The 16,766-nt window shown below is 38.9% G+C and overlaps 1 protein-coding gene across 2 annotated transcripts in view; it reads right to left on the bottom strand.

Moving 5' to 3' along the window:
* CMTM4 (CKLF like MARVEL transmembrane domain containing 4) overlaps positions 1 to 16,766 on the bottom strand; it is a 48,729-nt gene that overhangs the window by 8,954 nt on the left and 23,009 nt on the right. For both annotated transcript variants that reach the window (XR_005222181.2, XM_007058627.4), the window contains exon 2: positions 9,079 to 9,255. Coding sequence is in view for 1 of the 2 variants with exons in the window: in XM_007058627.4 (XP_007058689.1) it covers positions 9,079 to 9,255 (177 nt within the window). In the remaining variant the exon portion in view is untranslated. The remainder of the gene's footprint in view (positions 1 to 9,078; positions 9,256 to 16,766) is intronic.

Below are 16,766 nucleotides of genomic sequence, written 5' to 3'. Positions count from 1 at the left end.
CATTGGGCTGGCTCAAAAATCTCAGCAATGCTGAATGGCAGAGCAGGGGACGAGAGGGGGGGGAGCGATCTGGAGTTATTATTTGTAGTACTACAGTACCTAGGAGCCCAAGTCACGGATCACGAGCCCAGGTGCTGTACAAACACAGAACAAAAAGACAGTCTCTGCGCCAAACAGCTTACAATATATGACAAGGACAACAGATGGATACAGACCAAAGTGGGGAGTACAAAAAAACAAGTCAGTATTTGTCAGCATGATAAGCAGTGGTCTCAGAACACCAGCAGCCGGTTGTCATTTTTTTTTATAGGCATCATAGAAAAGGAGAGTTTTCGGAGGGTTGTGAAAGACGGTAACGAGTTAGTTTTGCAGATGTTTACGGAGGTATTGCCTTAGAACAAATTATACTCTTCCAGGCAACTGTACAAGCAGGAAATTACAATAGTGGCTGCGCAGATAAAGGCCTCATTAAAAAATGTTGTGATCCAATCTTCAGTCACACTGAATTTAACTGTGAGAGACCTACATTACCACCCATTTTTTCAACTGTGAAATTAAGACTAGGTTTTACTTTAATTGCATTTTTGAGTCTTCAGACTTCTTCTCCACTTCCTGAGGCAGGGCTGAATGACATAAGCAGCAGAGCAGGGCACAACAAAGCAGTGTCCAGGCAGCTGACAGAAGAGGCAATCCAAGATGCTCTAATGTGCTATTTAATCATCCCATAGTCTTTCACCTTTAAGAGTCAAGCATGGACAAGCAGAGGGAACCAGAGGCCTAACTGTAGTGGAGAGACTGAACAGAGGCTGTGAATTTGAAGAAGTCTGTTGCTGCTGATAGGCAGGAAGTAACTTCTGAAGAGCTGCAAAGGAACAGATAGGGAAAGAGCCTTTCCATTAAGCATTCCAGATTGGGTCCATTGTCAGGAGCTGGCTCTCTTGCCAGTGGTGGCAGTGGCAGCGGCAGCCACATGCCCTCACTCACTCATCTCCAAACCTGAACACATGTAATTTCCCAGGAGAAATTCTGGATGAAAACAGTTAGACTGCACAAGCCATCAGAAGCTATGTAAAGGCAAATCACGTATTTTTAAAATTAATTTACAAGGATACTTATTTTATAGGGGCGTTTTTACAGAATCCTTCTCTTTGCCATTCAATTCTTGAAATCCAAAAAGCTTACATTTAACTATTTTAACTTCCATCTAACTGTATATAATCTGGAAAAGAAACCTGCATTTCAGTGGAATGAGTTTGTCAAAAACCTGTTATAGAAGTTTGAGGTCTACCACTCTCCAAGTTAGTTTCTGCAAAATAGAGAGCTAAAACTAACATTTCCTTTTAGCTTCATTTTCATTGTCCAATGTCTCTAATTCTTTCCCCAAACCATCACTTTACTTTACAAGGTTTGGACTGTTTTCTCCTTGTTCCTGTGTGTAGCTATCAATTTGACGTTTATACGCATACCAGTCAGTCTGCTGAACACACTCTCCCTGATCACCCCATAATTTTACTGTGTAGTCATGTTATTAAACATCATATGATCACTTGCAGTGCAGTTACTAATGGAAACATGGTTTCCAAAGTAAAAATAAGTCGTATAAAGAAACAACCAAATTAATGGTGTTAGAATCCAATTCCCACCCCTCTCACCTCCGTATTAATTTATTTTTACCCATGCAACAAAGCATGTATTCAAATACTGGATACTGCAACTAAAAGAATTCAGGATTCATGTTAGAAATTTGTCCAAATGGGATGGGGTCCCACCCATGGCAAGACAGTCAACAGCCAACATTTTCAGAAATGACTAATGATTTTGGGAGTTCACCACTTTCTGAAAATCAGGCCACTTTAAGATATCTCAAATTGGGCAAATAGAAAAATTAGGTATCCGAAAAATCACTAGTTGCATCTGAAAATCTTGGCTAATATTTTAAGGGACAAGACATGATTTTGTGGCATTGGAAGAGGCGATCAGGGTCCGATGATTTCGTCCTTATACAGCTCTCACCATTTCTGGGTGTTTGCATAGGCTTTGCTGGAAGCAGTGTTTCTTGTATAAGAGTGACAAATTGTGCCATTTCACTGGCTTTGTTGTACACATCACTAGCAATAGAAGCCAAGTGCTAGTAGTACTCCTTCCATTTAAGCTAAAGTTTTACTAGGGCATCCTTAGCAGAAGAACGCACCACCCATGACAATTAGAAAATTGTGAAACATCTAATGGGGATGGTGCACCTAGAACACAAGCCTACAGCATATAATAAACCCTGACAATGGCTCATAAATTAAGAGCATGAAAATGATGTATCTTCTTAAAGGACATCGCTGTGACAGATATGGCAATTTCCTGCAGTATCCTGGATAAACTTTACTGAATTAAGTTAAACTTTACTCAATAAAGTTTATATATCATTTTGGGCCAGGGATTGTATGTAATTCCATAGGGGAGGAGGACCACAGCTCTCCAACAACTAAAAATAGTGAGCAGCGATTAGTCAAATTAACTCAGATTGTAACACCTCACAAGAGGTACCACCTCCTGGTGAGACTTGCATATCCTGATTCAAACTGGATTCTCTAGCAAACCAACAAAGAAAGGACTTTTGGATAAACAGCCTGAGTTTAAACTGACTCAGCGCCTGATCGCGCAAATGGACAGGACCTTCTATCCAAAGCACGTACCAATCCTTCCTGGAAAGGGTTGGAAGAACTTGACCTATTGATGGGTGTGCTTGTCTGAGCCCAGGTGGTTATGAACTTGTAACTGCAGAAAAACCCCTTGGTGGGTCTGAAGAATTGATCACCAGTCAGAGCCATTTTTGGAGCTGGGGTGATCTATGGTAAGCTTACTAGCATGAGTGCAGGTATTTTATTGTTTTTAATATGTTTTCTCCGTAATGCTTTCACCTTAAGAATAGTGAGCTTGCTTAAGAAAAGCTTATACCTACAGGCAATTATGCTGTTTATAGCCTTTGAAGAGAAGGCAAAGCAGACCTGCTGAAGCACTCTGACTTTTTGGGGAATTCCCAATGTAGGCAGCAAACTGTGCAGTCTGGAAATACCCCACTCAGGAGGGAGAGAGAGACCCATGTCTCTGCCCAAGAGAGGTATGAATGGGGAGCCCGAATCCTAAGAACAGGTGCCTCTGTGGGACCATGGAGGCAGAATACAGGTATAGTTGCCCTGAACTGTGACAACCTCTTTCTTGGCAGAAATAAAAATTAAAGACAACTTTTGCAGGTTCCCATTCAATATCTAAAAGTAGAAAAAGTCTGGTGTTCTTTAACAGTCTCCTCTGTGATGCTCTTTAACCTACAACTTTGTAATTGAGATATTTAAAGCCAAGACTGATACAATAAAACAGTTTCTTCAGAGCAACATCACTTATTTTGCTGTCACCTACTTGGACATTTGATCCCATTGTTCCCCTCTGCAGCTTTTCTAAAAAACTCTACAAACCTGCTGAAGCATGTTTTCAAGCAACATGAATATCCAGTGCTCAATCTTCATGTTCAATGAACCTGTGTTTGTTAACTGGTATCGGACACAGAATTGAGGGAAACAAGAGCCAACACTGCAATCCAGGCAGATTTGATGTTAAAAACCTAATACATGCTGATCTTCTAATATGCTTGAAAATTGCTGGCCTTGTGTTTGTTTTAGATATAAACAAATCACTGACTAACATGGATAGATATAACCAAAGTCAGATACTCAACAGTATAATAAACATTCTAGTTGGAGCAACTGGTTATGTAAGCAGAAATTAAATGTGACATACTAAGTCACAAAAAAGTCCATTTTATTGATAGAATAACTAAAGATCTGTATCTGCAACAACTCTGCTTATACCCCCTCATCTAAGAGATTGCTGAACTTCAGCATGCTGGACTGCCTGCAACAGCAATTAATGATGATCTGCAAACTCACCACCCCCATCTTTACTGAGGAAGTTTTGATTTCTCTTAGTTCTGACACAGAGACATTGTGGCTTTGGGAAATTATTGTAAAACTACTGCAGATCTCTGCAGTAACAATCGTCCTCTATGGCAACATAGGACAAGATTCTAATATTGAGACTATATACCTGGTAACCCAGGTGCAGGGCTTTCAAAACTTCTAGATTTTATGTTCTTTTGTTACATTTTCCACTCTTGGTCCTAACTAGTCATACAATCCTTGTTTATGTTCCATGTCATTGTGTGTTTCAACATAGTTCTGCCAAACTATGACCCTCTGTATGCAAACCCACAACAAATTCCACTTGTACCTCACTTATGTATTTCACCCTGTCCAAGCAGCTTATGATTCAAATAATGAACAGATAATGAACACACTTTGCCAAATGTAGTTATACTAACCCCTTTGTTATGAGTAATTTGTCTGAAACATTTCTATGCAGTTACAATGCCTATGGGATATCTGGAACATGTGTAGAAGCGTACATCACATTCCTTGATGCTACTTTCAAGTATCCTTGCAAAATAGCATGAACATCTCAGCTGTGTATCACTGAGGGAAATGGAAATTTCCACAGTCATTTCCCCCAAGTCCTCACATCTCATGGTAATGTTGATAATCCTACGCAGTACAGAGGAATGACTGATCCATTTTTTTATCTCACTGTCACAGATATACAATTTTTAGCTCTCTTTCCAGAGAAGTTTCTTTCCTAGCTGCAGAAATCCCACGTTCCTTTCATAGACTGCATCTCAATAACATTTAGGTGGCAGCTGCATTTCTAATTAGGATGAAAACAAAACACTGTTGCTGAAATGGCTGAAAATGTAAGAGCCACAAAATGATGTATTTTGTAATATTTGCGTATCTATGCTAAATGTTAGCAGACTGGTGCATTTTTACCATAGACAGAGGAGCATTTTTTCTTATTGTAGCAAACACTGGTGTTGCTAGTAAGGATTACTGTCACTAACAGGCTGGCCTAGTTAGGGATAAGACTGGTGTAAGGGCAGAGATGCAAATTTGCTCCCCAAAGAAAACACAATATTTGTATGCTGTACTCTTATGCTGTAGGCTATGGGTTTCAAGTACTATTTCAATGAACAGATAGAATGGGGGTTAAAACGAAGACATAGTCTCAGTGTTTCCTGATATTAAATGAAAAAAGGTTATTTACTGAAAATCTGCATAATCTCAGTTTGCTACACACAACCAGCAGCAGCTGATGCATCTTTGCTGGCACAGATGCCCAGTTTGCTACCATCTATGGCCCATGGTAAAATGCTGGGGCATTGACCAACTGATCCATAAAGAAAGACCAATTTTTACAACATACTACAGGGCCCATGGGAGTGGACTAGATGACCTAATTATTTTCTTCTTTAATTTCTAGGTTTATTGAGGATAAACTGTTTGCACAGGAAGTTTGTTATACAGATGGCTGCATCTCAGATAAGGTTAGGAAAGAGTCATAACACTACAAACTACACAAAAGGCTAAAAATAATGTGGCATGTCTGAACCTCTGTACTGCCAGAGCAGCCTCTGTAATTATGTTACATTAAACTTCAAAAACCTTCAGTTAGTCTTTAGATAAGGAAACACCATCCTGAAATTGATGATTAACTGAACAGGTACTGAAACTAATGAAACTGTAAATAGATAGGAATATGCATGTCTCCTGAACAGTGTTGAGAAATGATGAAGGTTGTCATTATTGAAAATGCTTTTAGTAGATTGTGTCAAACATGAAAGGTGGCATAATTCCTAAAATAACTGTCAGACTATAGAAAAAGCACCACAATATTTTCTCTGAGAAAAAAACGTAAAGCACACAATCTGCCACATGAACAAAATAAGGTTAATGTGTGTGTACAGCCTGTATTAGAAACACCAAACATATTTCATCCCTGAATTGCATAAGACAAAAATCAGTGTAGCCAGAAAGCACAGATAAAATTCTTCTTGTATACAGGGGCATCCTAACTTTGCCCAAGTGTACCAGGAGCTTGAAGGCCTCAATTTGCATGCATACCAGAGCAGCCTGAAGCTATCCTAATTATTAAGATTGCAGCGTAGAATTCTCCAGACCACAGGTCCCAACAAACTATCCTGCAGGTGCTTACCTCAACATGGAGAGCTGGGGAACAAGGATGGTCTTGGATTACTGGGAGTCAGCAATTTCCAGGTCTATTTGCAGCTCTGCCACAGACTTCCTGTATAACCTTGGAAAAGTCATTTAACCCTTCTGAGGACTTGTCTACACTTGCAGCACTGTGCTGTAGTGCTTAGTGAAGATGCTACCTATGCCAACGGGAGAGCTTCACCCATCTACATAGGTATTCCACATCCCCAAGAGTGATGTAGTTATCCTGACATAAATTGGTAGTGTAGACCAAGCCACAGTCTCAGTTATTATGTGGGTAATGAAAAGTACTTATCTCACAAGAGTAGTAGTGCAAAGTTTACTTGGTGTTTGTAAAACACACTGAAATACTTGAACAGAAAGTGCTATAGAAATGCTACTGAAGTATTACTGTATGTTTCTGTTGACCACACCTAGGTAGTGAAGCAAGGGCATCTGCAATCCACTCCATTTGTGGCCTTCAGGCTGCGCTCTGGCCACTCAATACAGTACTGTATACCTTATACTTCACTAAAATAGTACCTATGGGCAGACAGACTTCAGCATAGCGTTTTAAGACAAGCCCTAGAAATTTGGTCAAAATACCCTAGTCAAATCAGTTGAATACTAATAGTCTATCACAATTTCATACAAGGTAGGTCCATGCACTCCACTGTCAGGTATTGCTACAAGCTCTCCCATGTCAAACACTACTGTGTATGTATGCAAATCTGGGGGAAGTATCTTCAGTAAGAATTCTTACTAAATCCAGTACTACAGATCATAACTACAATATAACTGAGATTATACCTTTTAGTTTGGGCAGATGGAATAAAGCCCTAAAATAAACCTTCAGTTCACTATTAGAACAGCAATACAACAAACTGAAAACCCAAACAAAACGCTCTATTTTTAGTTAATAGATTTTAAATCCCTTCTTTTCAAAGATCTCTATCAGAGTCTTATGCTAGAGATGGATTTCTCATTCTGAATACAATTATATTTGTCATCACTTGACTATTCAAACCATTAAGTACCAAGAGTGGTTGAAAGGACCTTGTAGTTAAACAGCTCACATTTACTGCATTATTGGAGTGGGCCTCAGTCGACCTTCTCTACCCAAGTGCATTCATGATCCAGTCAAAATCCTCTTGCAAGCAGTAAAAGCACGAACTAACATGCAGGGCCAAATCCCACCATTATTTACGCTTATCTATACAAAACCACTGAGGTCAATGGAGTTACGTGGCTGTACATGAGGGCAGTTCTGATCCACACATGCGGATTTATTTCTATCAGAAATTTTTTAAAAAAAAATAGATGTTTGGGCTTCTTCAAGAAGCAGTCTTTAGCTGAGTCATGAATACTATCTGTATTACCCAGCAGTCATTGTCAGGCTTGCTTCAGAGTAATATGTATGAAATCTAGTATTTAGGCTACATCCTAGGCAATAATGAGGTCATCATAAGCAGAGCTGCCAAGTCTTATTTATCACACATGACGTTCTCGTGCACTTGGCAGCGCTACCTGACATTCCCACCTCACAGTGGAGACATCATGCATCCAGTTGGGCTACAAGAATGGCTTGCCATTGTTACTGTTGATTGTCAGGGGCCACTGTGGTACAAGCAGCCAGCCATCTCCCCTCTCCTTGATGAATCATGGGTAGAAGCAGGCAGAGCAGAACGGAGACAGAAGATGAGGGGCCCTGACACAAGCCCCATGTTTCCCCAACTTCCTTTCCTCCCAAAACTCATTCAGCTTACTACCCGGACACTATTCACCCTTATCCACCTTCCAACCCAGTCACTTCCTCAGAAGCCCCTAGTTACCCCTTCAGATACCAAATCCAACCCCCTAGTATCCCCAGCCACTTTCCCCCATGCAGCTATGCATCCCCCAATTGCCAGTTTTTGTGCATCTCCATTTTCTACCACTAGCATGGTTCAGAACTGGATGTGTTGATGTTTATGGATATATGAAAGTTGTTTGCAAATATGCAAATTGTCTGTTAAGTAATTTGGAAAAAATGTCACACACTGAGCAGCAAAAATCTGGCAGCTTTGCTAAGGTTAGGGATGGCTGATCCACTGGGACTGCAGGCCTAAATGTACAACTGCAACAGCAATTTATACTAGATTACTACAGTGCTGGTGGTAAGGCAGAACAGAGGCCAGAACAAAGGAGCCTATAGACTCATTTCCTCAGATGAACTGCAAACAGATATGTCCAAAAGTTAATACAGATGTAGGTGCTCAGTGGATCTACATGCTGACATACGTGCTAGTTTCAGGCAACCAAGTCTGAAAGTTAGGCTCATAGCAAGCAAGAAAATGAAGATACAGCCACAATAAATGTGTGTTCTGGCAATTTTCTCCCCACCCCCAAATTTCTTGTATTTGTGAACATGAAGACTGCTAGTCTGTTTCTTATAGTCTCTAGGTATATAACCAAGTTAATGCAGCTGACTTCTTGCTGACAGTGCAATTTCCCCCCATGATAACACAATGCTTGCATTCATGTTTACAAGCGATTTAGCATATACCCTTATTCGGAGTGTCAAAAAACAGCAGCAGGTTATTACAAACGTATTTGCCATACATTTCAACAACTTTTTGTATTGATTTCTAATTATTTTTTGGACAGCATTTCTCAAAGTTATACTGTTTAAGAGTATTTTTTTCCCACCTCAGCCATAAATAATAAATGTTGGGACCACTAGAAAGGCTCTCTTTCAGAGGAGGAGAAATTGCTAGAAGACAATTCCAGATTTATTTAATTTAACATCCCATAATCTCATTACATTTTTAAAGACTCACTACGCCGTGGGTGTTCATATTGGACACAAGTAAGATATATATTTTACTCAGTATACATAGCATTTATTCAGGATCTTAAATTTCAGTAAAAGACAGGCAGAGTTTAAAGAACAAACTTAAAATGTTTATTCAGCTATTTTTACAATATGAAGATTTGGATGAGAACTTACTGTAAGATTCCAGTTGATCTGTGGTATTCTTGTGTGAAGATTTAGACTGAACATAAGCAATAAAGCTCCAGTAACTACAAATGCGCTACAGCTCACAAACTCAAAGAAATAAAGGCCTTGGCAAGGGGAGCATTCCATGATGGTCTCTATGCAGATGAATGCAATCAGTGCCAAAACCTAAGGAAAAAAACAAATGGAAAAAATATAAATAGATTTCCACATTTTGAAAATAGCCACAAGTATTCCTGAAATTTCCATTGGGAAACATGATCAGTTTACTCTCAAGAATGTACAATTTTAGTTTAGAATAGGGCACTACTTGAAAGCAAGAATAAAAGGAATTAGGGCAAGACTTTTTGGGTACTTCATGTATTACAAAACTTGTAGTAACAAAATTATACTGATCTAAAGTCAACGAAGCCACTGGTCCTGGGCTATCGAAAAAAGAACCCTCTTTTCTAAGCCCAACAGTATAAAGTGTAAATGATAAAGCAAACATTTTATTTCCTTTTTAAATTCTTCATGTGTCTTTTCAGAATTTGGAGAAAATATCCAACTGATTTTGCTTATTAGTACCAACAACATCCGGATCAATACCATTTTAAAATGCCTTTTCCCATTACATTTGTCAGTCAACTTAAAAATCTAGTCAGTTTAAATAAAAATTTTAGAATAGCTTCAAATGTTCTCCACGAACCTCACCCTATCGTTATGATTTGAAATTCCCTACTTCTGCAAATACTTAATTCCCCTCCCCCCGATCCTTTTGTTGTTGAGTTACAGCCTCACATAAAGGAAAAAGAGTCTAAAGTCCTGATCCTGCAAATGCTTACACTCTTTAAAGTTTGTAAAAAGAAAAGGAGTACTTGTGGCACCTTAGAGACTAACCAGTTTATTTGAGCATGAGCTTTCGTGAGCTACAGCTATGCATAGCTATGCATCCGATGAAGTGAGCTGTAGCTCACGAAAGCTCATGCTCAAATAAACTGGTTAGTCTCTAAGGTGCCACAAGTACTCCTTTTCTTTTTACGAATACAGACTAACACGGCTGTTACTCTGAAACCTGTCTTTAAAGTTTGTGCAGGGAGCAGTCCCATTGAATTCAATGAAGGTGTAAAGTTAAGCACATGCATAAGTCCTAAGTGTTTGCAAGACTGGTGCTTAGCTGACTATGCAGGGGATAGAGTGAAATATACTCCGTAAAATGAACAAAACTAAAATATTAGAAAAAAGGAATCTCTCAGATACAGTAGTCTTAACCATAATAGGTATAATTCAGGCATAAATGCAATTTTCATGTTGACAATTCCCCTTTAAAAATAACTTGTGGAAAAAAAATTGGGCAGGTGCCTTCTTGGTTCTTTGTATGTTGTGAAAATTTGGGAACTTTATCTGTACAAAGTAAGAATCCTGGTTTTACTATGAAATTATTAGAAAATTGCTTTATCAGGGAAAGCCTCTAGGTGAATGTGGAATCCATCCCTTACTGACAAGGACTGAGTACCAACAAGGCACAATGGAGAGTCGTTAACCTTAACAACTGCACTCTGACTGAACCACTGGTATGCTAAGGAGGCTGGCTGGAGCAGGGAGAAGCTATTTCCTTCAGTTTGTCTGCAGTGGGCTGAAGAAGCGAAGATGGAGAACACCAGCAGAAGAACAAAGGAACCAGGTGTTGGTAGGGGGCCGCAACAAACTTGAGAGACTCTCTGAGGCAGGGACAGGAACTTTGGGCAGGAGAGGGGAAAGAGAGAGGCAGGTTTTCATACCAGGGAAAGCTGTTTAACTGCAACTGGCCAGTCAGAGAAAGCTGACCTAGAGGGAGGCTCCGTGTCTCTGAAGGGAAGTCATAAGCTGGAGAGGAAGGATTGTAGTCACCCCAGAGGATTCTTCCCAAGCCCAAAGAACACTTCAGAGCTGTGAAAAACCTGAGGCAGGGAAATGCCTGGAGGTGTGTTTATTATTTTACATGGATCTGTGTTTCTCATGCTATTAGGTAAAGAACAATGGTGTTTTAGAATCCTGTGCCAAGTCTATCTGTGTCTGTTCACTTCACTATCACATGCCCCTGAAGAGGTAAACTGTAAACCCAGGGTTCCCACATGGCTGGAGTTCTGGGAGAGAATATGTTTAAACTGCGATGGAGTCTAAGGGGCCAGCACGGTCCCAGGGGCTAGGCAGTTGGTCTCTGGGGTCTCCGTTCTCAGAATGGGATGCTAGACAGAATCTGTACCCCAATAGCATGCCGAGAGACCCCACGCCAGGGACAGTGTCTGGACTCCATTCCGACTCTGGAGGCTTAAAGCTTAATTTCCCCCCCCCCCGCTTCTCAGAAATTCTGTTTAGCCTGGAAGATCCTACAGTGACTGGAGAACTAGCAAGATAACATCACTAGAGTCCTAAGAGATGAAAATTAAGCAACTATGGGGAGGTGGGAGTTTTTAGTCAGACTGTTTAAACTCTATTTCTGTGTTAGTTTCTAAATGTAAAACACTAGGAGAAATATAACTTTCAAGCCTTCTTTATATATCAAACAGCAAAGAGTACCAAAAGACTATTGGACCCATAACAGAAGGGGAAATTCTATCCCCACTGAACTTAATTGCAAAACTTCCAGAGACTTCAATGGGGCAATGCTGTGCATACAATTCTCTTCCCATATTCTTACCCTAGACTCTAAACACTGAGTCAGTAATTACAACTTTGGCAAACACTATATAACTCTATTCCAAGCACACACTTTTCTCCTCTGGCCTGCCTCAAGGCTAGTATCACCAGTTTCATCAGTTCAGTCAGGCATGATCAGGACTTAATCAGACTAGCACTTTTTGAAGTGCTCTCCCATTTCAGCTCTCACAACAATTTCTGTGAGGTCCTCACATCTGTTGTAGTTAGAAATGTTAAGTTAACCAGGGCAAGTCAGCTATGGGATCGTAGGACTTCTGCCAAAAGGAATGAGTTGGTGAAAACAGAATTGTTCATGTCCAATATCCCTTCCTACATTGGTTTTAGATATCCTAGATGATTTTCTGTAATTACTGCCTAATGCCTTTAGAGATTTTAAAAAAAGAAAAACATGAATATTTTATGTTCTGTTCTTTGTTCTCCCTCTATAACTTCTCTAAAACATGATCCTTGATTAAGGCAGAGACTCACCTCTCCTCATCTGAGAAACCCTGTTGTGAGAGGAAAGATGGTCCAGTGCTTAGGGTACTAGCCTGGGACTCAGGAGACATGGGCTCAATTTTCTGCTTTGCCACAGACTTCCTATGTGAACTTGGGCAAGTCACTTAATCTCTCTGGTTCCCAGTTCCCCATCTAAAACAGAAATAATAGGACTTCTCTCCCTCAAATGGATGTCCAGGGTAAACACATTAAAACTTGTATGATACTAATGTAATGGGGGGGCATATAAGCACTTGCAGGACACGTATAAAACTAAAGAATTAAAGTTAGCCTAAGTTTAATTAAGAAAATAACATTTTCTTATAGTTCGTGGCCAGGAGGGAAAAGGTCCTAATCAGCAGGTCAATGAAGGCTGTGAGAATATTAAGTATTACCTGTAGTATGGGAAGGATGTATGGTTCCAAAAGTAAAAGAACTGCAATAACAAGACAAAGAAAAATGATCTTAAATAAACAAGCTCAAATCTTACCACTGTTCTGCTGGTAAGCAAGGAGGGAGGAAGAAGATAAGAAAGGAAAGGCCTTGGGAAGAAAGGAGGCTGTGAATCTTATCTAGATTAACACTAGACAAAAGGGTAAATTGTCTCAAATTGGTTTTTAGCTGAAGTCAGTACAGTAATTGGCAATGCCATCACTTGTTTGTGAAAGGGTATAAAAAGCAAACTCTTAAAGGGGTCCATTACTAATACCTGCCTGACCACGTTGGAGCCGACCAACATGGGTCTAAGCACCCCAGGTTTAGCCTGTTTGTAAGTATCTTGATCAAATGCTTATAAATGTTTTGTTACTGTTTTGATGTAGTAAATTGCTTATTAGTTAGGCTTTTTAGGTATGTTTACAGCTGTTGTATAAATACCATTTGGCTTTTGGATTTAATGAAGGAATTATTTAATTTAAATTTAATTTATGGTTAAATTAGTGTTTGATGGTTTCTGTATCAATATCAATAATTTCAAGGAAATTCATATTATGTCTTGTTTCTGTCTACTTCTTCATTGTGGTGTGACTATATGTTTAGATTTAAAGAACAACATAGGCACTTACTAAGACTCAACTCAATCCAACCCTTACGAACACAATCTCTCCATCACTACTACAAAAAACACCTAAGCAAAAAAGTCCAGTCACAAAAAGTCACAATCAATTTCTGCTAGCTCAGGTATGTCTACACATGTTGCAATCACAGGTATGTCTAAACAATATTTTAGAACTGAGCACAGTGTAAAGAAACATGTTAAAACACTGAATATAACTGCAAGGTTTGGGTCCAACCTTGAGGTTAAATAGCAAAAAGAAAACCTGTCAATCACAGTGGCTATATACAAAAGTCAAACTTTGATGTGAAGAGTCTGCTAAACTAAAAGCAGGATAGTCTGCCGGGAGATGGCCTGATCTTGCATTATGAACACATAATAAAGTCTAACATTACTGTAAATAGCTGCCTCACAATTGACACTAATTTGAATTACTAACTTCAAAGGAAGAGAGCGCTTTTATGAACCTTCAGTTTATTCATGAGCATTAATATCAAGCTTTTGCAACTAAACTTGAGTTGTTAATTGGCTAAATTTTAAACTCTTTTAGAAGTTCCATTGAACAGCCTCACACATCATGATTTATATAACTGCAGTCGAAAAACAGCTCCAAGAGCCTTTTTAAAATGCTTTCAAGTGTTTTATATTATAATAAATGTATTTTACAACATTCTCTAGATAGATTACAGTACATGATTCTGTGCAATTCTAACCCCATTCCTAAAGTATACACAATACATAATTGTGCCACAGTAACCAAAAAAATTCGATAGGAGGGGCTAAAAACTGGGTCAGATTGATCATTACAACCAGCAACTACCGTGCAGCATATGGAGTCTTTTTGTTCTGCTGATGAACTGCTTTTCCCATATGTATTCATCTCAACAGTAAGCTTAAAAGGAAACCATCGCCTTTATACAAAATTAGAGACAAACATACGGTAAAAGACACCTAGGATGATGAATTTTGCACAAAATGTGTTAATTGCCTAGTCCTGAGTTATGACGTATAAGAAAGTACTAAAACTTGAGCAATTATTACTTGTAGACTGCACTTTATTAGGAGAAAGAGCATTTACATGTGACAAACACTCTTAAGTAAAGTGTTATTCCTATATAAATGGACTGAAAGCAAAATCATGTGGTGTTAGCATAATCATTTAGGCAAAATGTTATTGCATTAACTTGGAATTATGCATGTTTTCTTAGTGGGCCAACATTGATCTTTCTTGGAGGAAAAACATGATTAAAAATTGATAAAAAGGAATTGCAACTGCTTCATCTTAGGGTACAAACATTGAAAGTAAAGTTAAAGGTGAGACTTTCAAAAGCATTCAAATGTTGGCATAACTCTGCTCCCACTTAATGGAATTTTACCACTGCCTTTAATGGAAGAAGAGTTAGGCCAACACCTAACCTGTGAAAAATTGGAGTATCCCTACTCTCAGATCCAGCGCGTGGCCTAAAGCAGTCAGGTTCACCCATTACAGAGCAAGTCCTTCTGAGCCCCTGTACCCTGGACCATGCTCAATCACTTGAGATGATGCATGTGCAATTTGGTCAGCACAAGGAGCTGCAAGAGGCTTGCACATGTTAAGTGATAATGGAATCTTTCAAAATTTTAGCTGCTGAAAGTCAAAGAAGTCTCTAATGAGCACATGGAAACTGCAGTTTTTCAAAGGCTTAAAACTTGGCCAAATTGGGCAAATTTTCATAGGGACGGCAAAAGGCACAACCCTAAAAATAAATAAATAAATAAATAATAAAAAGCCATTCCCTGCCAAATTTCAAGTTTCTGCTCCAAAGCATGGGGTACTAGAGCAGTTCAAAGAAAAAGGTCACAGGAATATATATTATATATAGATATATTTTTTAAACCATGGGCAAAACAGTATTTCCCCCCAGTCTTGTTTTCAGAAACAGCTGAACCATTTTGCCTAAAATTTAAATACATAAATAAATAAAATAAAATTCTGCCAGACATGAAAAATTTAAGTTCAAACTGTTAAAGATTAGCAAAGTTAAAAGCAACTGAAAAACAGCGCTGTATAATGGGATATGTCAGACAACGTTAATAGTTAGTGCTACCAGCTCAGCCGGAAATAAGGAAAACAGGAGTATAAAATGTCTTCAGACACTTAGTTTTATAGAGAAGTTATTGGAGAATAAAAATGTAAGGATTAAGCTACAAAGAAAGTGGAGAGGAAAATTTTTAAAGAAAAGTACATTAGTGGGCAGAGGGTTCTTTCAAGCTTCCTCTACCCGTTGCAGGCAGAAATCTTATGTTTTTCAGTAGAGGGCCAGAGGATTTTGAAGCTATGTTAGTCTATGGGCAGGTCTACACTACAGCCGGGATTGACTCTCTGAGATCGATCCACCAGCGGTCGATTTAGCGGGTCGAGTAAAGACCCACAAATCGACAGCAGATCGCTCTCCAGTTGATCCCTGTACTCTACCCCCACGAGAAGAGTAAGGTAAGTCGACAGGAGATTTTCTTCCATCAACCCCCCGCGGTGTAGACCCCGTGGTAACTCAACCTAAGGTACGGCGACTCCAGCTACTTTATTCACGTAGCTAGAGTTGTGTAGCATAGGTTGACTTACCGTGGTAGTGTAGACATAGCCATGACTGCCAGACTGGCTGCACAGTGCTCAACTCTGCCCTACACTAAGACTGGTTGCTGCAATAAACTGCAGCTTTCATTCTATTTTAAGGTGGATTATGTGGGGTTTTTAAAATGCTGGACTCTCAGCATAGAAGAAAATTACTCTTGCAAAGGAGTCAAATGCCCTTGGCCAAGTAAATGGATTACAATTCCATCAGTTACACATACAATAATTTATTTTGTCTTAAGTGAAATAATAAAACCTGTAGCAACAGACACCAAACTTGAACAGGAGCTTTTTGAAGATTATTAGTGGCACATTTCCCTATCAATGATAAAATTTACTGTGTGCTTTATTTTTGCGTATCAAACAACTTAAGCACTAAAAATAAAGGCTGGTTCTGTAATGAAAACAGAAAGTAAAAAGCGCGTTTTCCTGTTTATCTAAAAGCACCACAGAAAGCCTTATTGTCTGATTAAATGACATAATTGCACATGATTTCAGAAAAACCACAAAATGGTCAGCATTTTTTCTGCCTGAAAAATACCCACAAAATTTTAGTAATACTGTCACACTACCAAGACATTTTTTATTTCCAGACTGTTTAGATTAGTGGTACAGTACAATACATATATGCAGTATACAAGGAATAAATTGCTTTTACAAAACATTTAAAAAAATCTAAAAAAAATAAACTTTTTCTTGCATTCAAATACAGATATATTGTTTTCATTTTACTTGACCCAGTGGTCCTAACTCAATGTATGAAATCAAGTCTCACGCCTTGTAAAGCACATGCATTTCCCACATTTAAAACAGCTGGTACAAACATGAATATTTTGGATAATATGACTAACACAGTAC

Source organism: Chelonia mydas, chromosome 12 (genome assembly GCF_015237465.2).
Source record: "Chelonia mydas isolate rCheMyd1 chromosome 12, rCheMyd1.pri.v2, whole genome shotgun sequence".
Taxonomy (NCBI): Eukaryota; Metazoa; Chordata; order Testudines; family Cheloniidae; genus Chelonia; species Chelonia mydas.
The sequence above is the reverse complement of the archived record's forward strand: the minus strand, read 5'-3'. Positions and strand labels throughout refer to the sequence as shown.